Source organism: Pseudophryne corroboree, chromosome 8, assembly GCF_028390025.1.
Source record: "Pseudophryne corroboree isolate aPseCor3 chromosome 8, aPseCor3.hap2, whole genome shotgun sequence".
NCBI classification, from domain to species: domain Eukaryota; kingdom Metazoa; phylum Chordata; class Amphibia; order Anura; family Myobatrachidae; genus Pseudophryne; species Pseudophryne corroboree.
The window spans coordinates 127401791-127409211 of NC_086451.1; the positions used below are offsets into that span (position 1 = coordinate 127401791).

At 43.7% G+C, this 7421-nt stretch overlaps 1 protein-coding gene across 1 annotated transcript; it reads right to left on the bottom strand.

Annotated features, from left to right (window-relative positions):
- Positions 1 to 510: 510 nt before the first annotated feature.
- On the bottom strand, positions 511 to 1932 carry LOC134949791 (paraneoplastic antigen Ma1 homolog). Its single transcript, XM_063938520.1, has one exon. The coding sequence runs from the start codon at positions 1930 to 1932 to the stop codon at positions 511 to 513; it is 1422 nt and encodes a 473-aa protein (XP_063794590.1).
- Between the last annotated feature and the right edge of the window lie 5489 nt (positions 1933 to 7421).

Below are 7421 nucleotides of genomic sequence, written 5' to 3' on the forward strand. Positions count from 1 at the left end.
ATAGACCCTGAGCCAAAGAGGATTCCCTGTGCCCAGACTCTATTTCCGGGAAATCAGTAATGTGAGTCAACATGGTAGCAGCCATAGTTTCCCTACTCATTTTTAAACACCAATCACTGAGAACCTTGAATAAGTGAGCATTAGTTCCTATAATCACCGGCATTGCTGTCTTATCCCCTGGTGACTCTGGGCATACCAGAGCAATGAAAGGTAATGGTTCTGACACACCAATGAATTCCGTTGGGAATTCTATATTAACTAGTACATAACCCAAATATGGGTATTTCTGGTCACTTAACCCCCAGATTACCAATCCTTCCAAGGGCATAATAGGAACATCAGAGAGATAGTGTCTATACCAGTGCTCAAATATAATGGATACCTGGGACCCACTGTCTAATAATACAGGACAGGGATGTCCATTCAATTTAACGACCACACGAGGAGCAGGTCCAATCATACCATCAGGGATAGAACTACTCCACTGGGCACTCCCCATTGAATCTACATCTAATTTCTGGGAGACGGCGAGGGGCCCGCCAACCTCCCACTGTCGTTTCCCTGAAAAGGAACATTATCTAACTGACCATTAGTTCCGGCTTCAGGGGTACTCCAGCCAAAGGGACAGTTCACCACCCTATGACCCAGCTGTCCACATCGGAAACACCCCCTTGATGTAACATCTCTACTTCCCCTAAACGTTCCCCTACCATTAGTAAGCCCTCTAGTAGAATTATGGGAAGCTACATTGGACGGTGCCACCCTTTGGTTTAATGCCAGAATAAGCTGGTCCATTTTTTTATTTTGTTCCTCTACCAAAGTGAGTAACTTGTCATCCCGTGACACTTGAGCCTCAGGGGAGGGTACTACAACTTTTACGGCTTTGGTATGGGTTTTCTCCCTATTTGTAATTAACGCTTCTTCCTGGGTAATTTCCTTAATTAAATCATTAAGGGTGGGACTTCCTAACAATAACGAAGTACACCGCAATCGCTGAGCCACAGGGTCAGTCGTTAATGCTCCTTGAATTACTTGGGTCAACCTACTACTATTAACCTCAGCAGGAGATAATCCTCCCTTATCTACTATTTTATAAATTATTTTATCCAACCTATATACATATTGCGACAACTTTTCCCCTATCTTTTGATATGTATGGTTGAATCTAGCAACCAAATCACCTACGTCTTCTAAGGTCCCATATGTGTATTCTAAAGCCTGGAAGTAGTCAGCCACAGTGGCCTCAGGATTACTCTTTCTAGTGGCCTGAATGATTCCCATGGCAGGTCCCCGTAAACTTTCTACAATTCTTTGCTTCTTTATGTGATCAGGGCAATGCCACTCTTCCGACTGCTGTATGGCTGCTTCCCTCCAGGCTTCATAAGGTTCCTCACCAGTAGGTACAGGAAGCATTCCTGAGAAAATCCTCAATCGTCTATAGCTACCCTCATAATGCCACCTTTCTAATTGATGTACTACTTTATCAGCTATAACTTCCAACTGATTCCCTAACTTTTCTTCAATACCTGGTGATTGACTACTTTCTCCCCTAGCTGCAGAAAGATCTCCTCTATCCGGAGATGACAAATCACCCTCAATTAAGGGTTCAGCAGCCCTTTCACTGCTATCCTTTTCAGGCCATATAATTTTCCACCTGCGGTCTGGGTTAGATCTCACAGCCACCACCTTAGGCAACAACTCAGACTCTAAATCTTGGCTAGTAGATATTAATACAGCGCACAACTCTCCGCTTTCCCTAAACTGCTTATCAGCAATCTTTGGTTGTTTTACCCCAAACAAAAATAACATCTCTGTCATAATTGTTCCCTCGGTGATGTCTGTGAGATCCCCACATAATATAAAACTCCTTTCTGGATTCACTCCCTTTCTTGTACACCAATTAAAGGCTTCACTACTTGTATATTGATTCATTTTGGTTACTGTGCTTCAATTACTCCTGAGTATATTGGAAAAAGTATCTCACGCGGTGCCTCCAAATGTAACCCCTCCTTAGCTACTATATGTCCTAGTGGTCTCACTAGAAGATGGTTACTAAGTATTTTGTGCCTCCACCCAAGCTATTTACTTAGGCTTGCCTGGGTAAGCCTCCCCTATCTAATAATGTACAATAGTTATAAGTACATATGTATCCTAAATGTATAGAGGGCACATTTGTTTTCACAATATAATATGGTACCTGTGCTTTGTCTTCTCGCCTCCAGGGTCTCCGGATTGAACACAAAGTTACAATTTACATCGGGTAAGTATAAACATGTATATTTATTTACCCCGTAACACTGAAAGTGTGACTGTATACATTAATTATAATTCTGATACTCTAATATAGATTTATCCCATACTACTATTTCCCCTGTCAGGAACCTATACAATATGTTTGCATGCATACACAAAAAATTATACCTGAAGGCTAGTATGAGAGTGACCCGGGTACTCTTAAAAATAGTAGTGCACTACAACATACTCATGACACTTATCAAATAAAGCATTTATATTAAATATGTAACACAAAGTCTTTAGCCAGAATAACATTCCCCTCTTTTTCTTTAGTGAAGTGATGATCTCACTGATGAATGTTACTGTAGCAAATGTTGCAAATGTTGTTAAATATGTTGCTATATGTTTCCCTGGGTATCGGTGTCCTTTCTGAAGTTGTAACAGAGATCAGCTGTCTCAATTACTATCCAAGCAAACACTTCGGGGAATAATTATGACTCATTGTATACTGAACATCCTCAGTTAGTTTAGAATTTCAGAGCCCTGTATGCGGTGTGGCTTGAAAGAATGCCTGCTGTAGTAGATCTTGTCAGTACTGTCCTTTCTGTGTATGCAGCCGGATTAACTGCACTACCACTTTAAATCCATGCTGTTGCATTAACTCATCCCTAACTCTCCTCCTCATACCAGCTCACAGTCCTGCGGGATGACTTCAATAAGATATATATCTATTTCACAGTTCTCTTAAAATGCTGCAAGTTAAAGCATGAACCGAAATACCATGCTATAATAGTATTGGCTATTCACTTACTATCTAATTCCATATAGTTTATGTGAATATGCACCTGTGTCCTCTTGACATCGTTTCGCTTATAGTTCTATATGTAACCTGGTGATAACGATGCCTATCGCTGGTATTCTTGTGCTTAGGTGAGGTGTGCAAAAGAGTGTAATATACAGGGGTTTGTTCACTCACATTTTAGTTGTCCTGATGAGTTACTGAGCGCTCCCCCGACTCCTCCTTCACTTCTATGACAGAGAGTCAAGTGGGCGGAGATCCCCCTCGTCATTAAACCGACCTTTTCAATTCGCTGTCTTAGCAACCAGAGTGGCTTCTCTGGTTGCCATGGGCCGTCACTTCCCCTCTCGGCAGTCCTCCTCTTCCTCAGTCAGCCACTGCTAGACCGCTATACCTGCCGCCTGGGGCTGGCTGTCGCCGCTGTCATCCGCCTCACCCCTTCTCCGCGGTGAATAGCGCCGGACCTCTTCCGCTCGTCGGCCACTGACCTCGCGGCTTCCCCTCTCAGTGGGCGTGCTCAGCCACTCCAGCGCAATGGTGAGTAACTTAGTAGTACTCACTCTGCCGCCCAACAGCGTCTCTCCGTCTGCCCTGCTCCGGTCACATCACCTGGACTCCGCTGTCAGCAGTGAACATACCGCTCTGTCACTAGCCCAGGAGATCCAGGTGTGTACACTCACAGGGGGAACCGCAGTCTGCCGTCTGTCAGCGGGGAGCTCTATTTATCGTCCCCAGACCCTCGGCTCGTGCCTCCTGCTTCCCGCCGGAGCCGCGCGATCCCCCTGCTGCCGCCAATCAACTCCCATCTTTCCATTAGCCTCGCGGTCAGCCCTGCTCTCTGCTCGCGGACCCGCCGTTCCCGCCCGGCAGGTTGTTACTCCTGCAGCACGCGATCACAGCGAGAGACCCTTTTTAGCCGCCTTTACTGCCCTGCAGACTATTGCCAGCCACAATGTCTCGAGCCCACATTGAAGTACATATACTAATATATATTAAAGTATACATGTCGGCTGACTAAATACACAATATATGGCCCAACTACATCAATTAATCATCAATACTATTTACATATATAGACAAATATATCTATGTCATATATATATATTTATATCACTTATACTTATAATACACTGTATTATAACACAATAGATTGATATATACCTCAGACCTATTGTCTTTTAATTAATAATCGATAGCTATATTAATTGACTGCTAAACAAACAATAAGAACTAACATTCGTGTTACATATATATATTAGAGATGAGCGGGTTCGGTTTCTCTGAATCCGAACCCGCACGAACTTCATGGTTTTTTTTCACGGGTCCGAGCGACTCGGATCTTCCCGCCTTGCTCGGTTAACCCGAGCGCGCCCGAACGTCATCATGACGCTGTCGGATTCTCGCGAGACTCGGATTCTATATAAGGAGCCGCGCGTCGCCGCCATTTTCACACGTGCATTGAGATTGATAGGGAGAGGACGTGGCTGGCGTCCTCTCCATTTAGATTAGAAGAGAGAGAGAGAGAGAGAGAGATTGACCTGATTTACTGGAGCTTAGGAGTACTGTAGAACTGTAGAGAGTGCAGAGTTTACTAGTGACTGACCACAGTGACCACCAGACAGTGCAGTTTTATTTAATATATCCGTTCTCTGCCTGAAAAAAACGATACACAGTGACTCAGTCACATACCATATCTGTGTGCACTGCTCAGCCCAGTGTGCTGCATCATCTATGTATATATCTGACTGTGCTCAGCTCACACATCTTATAATTGTGGGGGAGACTGGGGAGCACTGCAGTGCCAGTTATAGGTTATAGCAGGAGCCAGGAGTACATATTATTATTAAAATTAAACAGTGCACACTTTTGCTGCAGGAGTGCCACTGCCAGTGTGACTGACCAGTGACCTGACCACACTGACCACCAGTATAGTTAGTAGTATTGTATACTATATTGTGATTGCCTGAAAAAGTTAAACACTCGTATCTGACTGTGCTCAGCTCACACATCTTATAATTGTGGGGGAGACTGGGGAGCACTGCAGTGCCAGTTATAGGTTATAGCAGGAGCCAGGAGTACATATTATTATTAAAATTAAACAGTGCACACTTTTGCTGCAGGAGTGCCACTGCCAGTGTGACTGACCAGTGACCTGACCACACTGACCACCAGTATAGTTAGTAGTATAGTATACTATATTGTGATTGCCTGAAAAAGTTAAACACTCGTCGTGTGACTTCACTTGTGTGGTGTTTTTTTTTTTATTCTATAAAAAACTCATTCTGCTGACAGACAGTGTCCAGCAGGTCCGTCATTATATAATATATACCTGTCCGGCTGCAGTAGTGATATATATATATTTTTTATATCATTATTTATCATCCAGTCGCAGCAGACACAGTACGGTAGTTCACGGCTGTAACTACCTCTGTGTCGGCACTCGGCAGTCCGTCCATAATTGTATACCACCTACCCGTGGTTTTTTTTTCTTTCTTCTTTATACATACATACTACTACTACATCTCTTTATCAACCAGTCTATATTAGCAGCAGACACAGTACAGTACGGTAGTCCACGGCTGTAGCTACCTCTGTGTCGGCACTCGGCAGTCCGTCCATAATTGTATACCACCTACCCGTGGTTTTTTTTTCTTTCTTCTTTATACATACATACTACTACTACTACATCTCTTTATCAACCAGTCTATATTAGCAGCAGACACAGTACAGTACGGTAGTCCACGGCTGTAGCTACCTCTGTGTCGGCACTGGGCAGTCCGTCCATAATTGTATACCACCTACCCGTGGTTTTTTTTTCTTTCTTCTTTATACATACATACTACTACTACATCTCTTTATCAACCAGTCTATATTAGCAGCAGACACAGTACAGTACGGTAGTCCACGGCTGTAGCTACCTCTGTGTCGGCACTGGGCAGTCCGTCCATAATTGTATACCACCTACCCGTGGTTTTTTTTTCTTTCTTCTTTATACATACATACTACTACTACTACATCTCTTTATCAACCAGTCTATATTAGCAGCAGACACAGTACAGTACGGTAGTCCACGGCTGTAGCTACCTCTGTGTCGGCACTGGGCAGTCCATCCATAATTGTATACCACCTACCCGTGGTTTTTTTTTCTTTCTTCTTTATACATACATACTACTACTACATCTCTTTATCAACCAGTCTATATTAGCAGCAGACACAGTACAGTACGGTAGTCCACGGCTGTAGCTACCTCTGTGTCGGCACTGGGCAGTCCGTCCATAATTGTATACCACCTACCCGTGGTTTTTTTTTCTTTCTTCTTTATACATACATACTACTACTACATCTCTTTATCTACCAGTCTATATTAGCAGCAGACACAGTACAGTACGGTAGTCCACGGCTGTAGCTACCTCTGTGTCGGCACTCGGCAGTCCGTCCATAATTGTATACCACCTACCCGTGGTTTTTTTTTCTTTCTTCTTTATACATACATACTACTACTACATCTCTTTATCAACCAGTCTATATTAGCAGCAGACACAGTACAGTACGGTAGTCCACGGCTGTAGCTACCTCTGTGTCGGCACTGGGCAGTCCGTCCATAATTGTATACCACCTACCCGTGGTTTTTTTTTCTTTCTTCTTTATACATACATACTACTACTACATCTCTTTATCAACCAGTCTATATTAGCAGCAGACACAGTACAGTACGGTAGTCCACGGCTGTAGCTACCTCTGTGTCGGCACTCGGCAGTCCGTCCATAATTGTATACCACCTACCCGTGGTTTTTTTTTCTTTCTTCTTTATACATACATACTACTACTACATCTCTTTATCAACCAGTCTATATTAGCAGCAGACACAGTACAGTACGGTAGTCCACGGCTGTAGCTACCTCTGTGTCGGCACTCGGCAGTCCATCCATAATTGTATACTAGTATCCATCCATCTCCATTGTTTACCTGAGGTGCCTTTTAGTTGTGCCTATTAAAATATGGAGAACAAAAATGTTGAGGTTCCAAAATTAGGGAAAGATCAAGATCCACTTCCACCTCGTGCTGAAGCTGCTGCCACGAGTCATGGCCGAGACGATGAAATGCCAGCAACGTCGTCTGCCAAGGCCGATGCCCAATGTCATAGTACAGAGCATGTCAAATCCAAAACACCAAATATCAGTAAAAAAAGGACTCCAAAACCTAAAATAAAATTGTCGGAGGAGAAGCGTAAACTTGCCAATATGCCATTTACCACACGGAGTGGCAAGGAACGGCTGAGGCCCTGGCCTATGTTCATGGCTAGTGGTTCAGCTTCACATGAGGATGGAGGCACTCAGCCTCTCGCTAGAAAAATGAAAAGACTCAAGCTGGCAAAAGCAGTAGCACC

Coding starts and splice junctions, on each gene's coding strand:
- LOC134949791 (XM_063938520.1), bottom strand. CDS start 1,932: ATGAATCAATATACAAGTAGTGAAGCCTTTAATTGGTGTACAAGAAAG.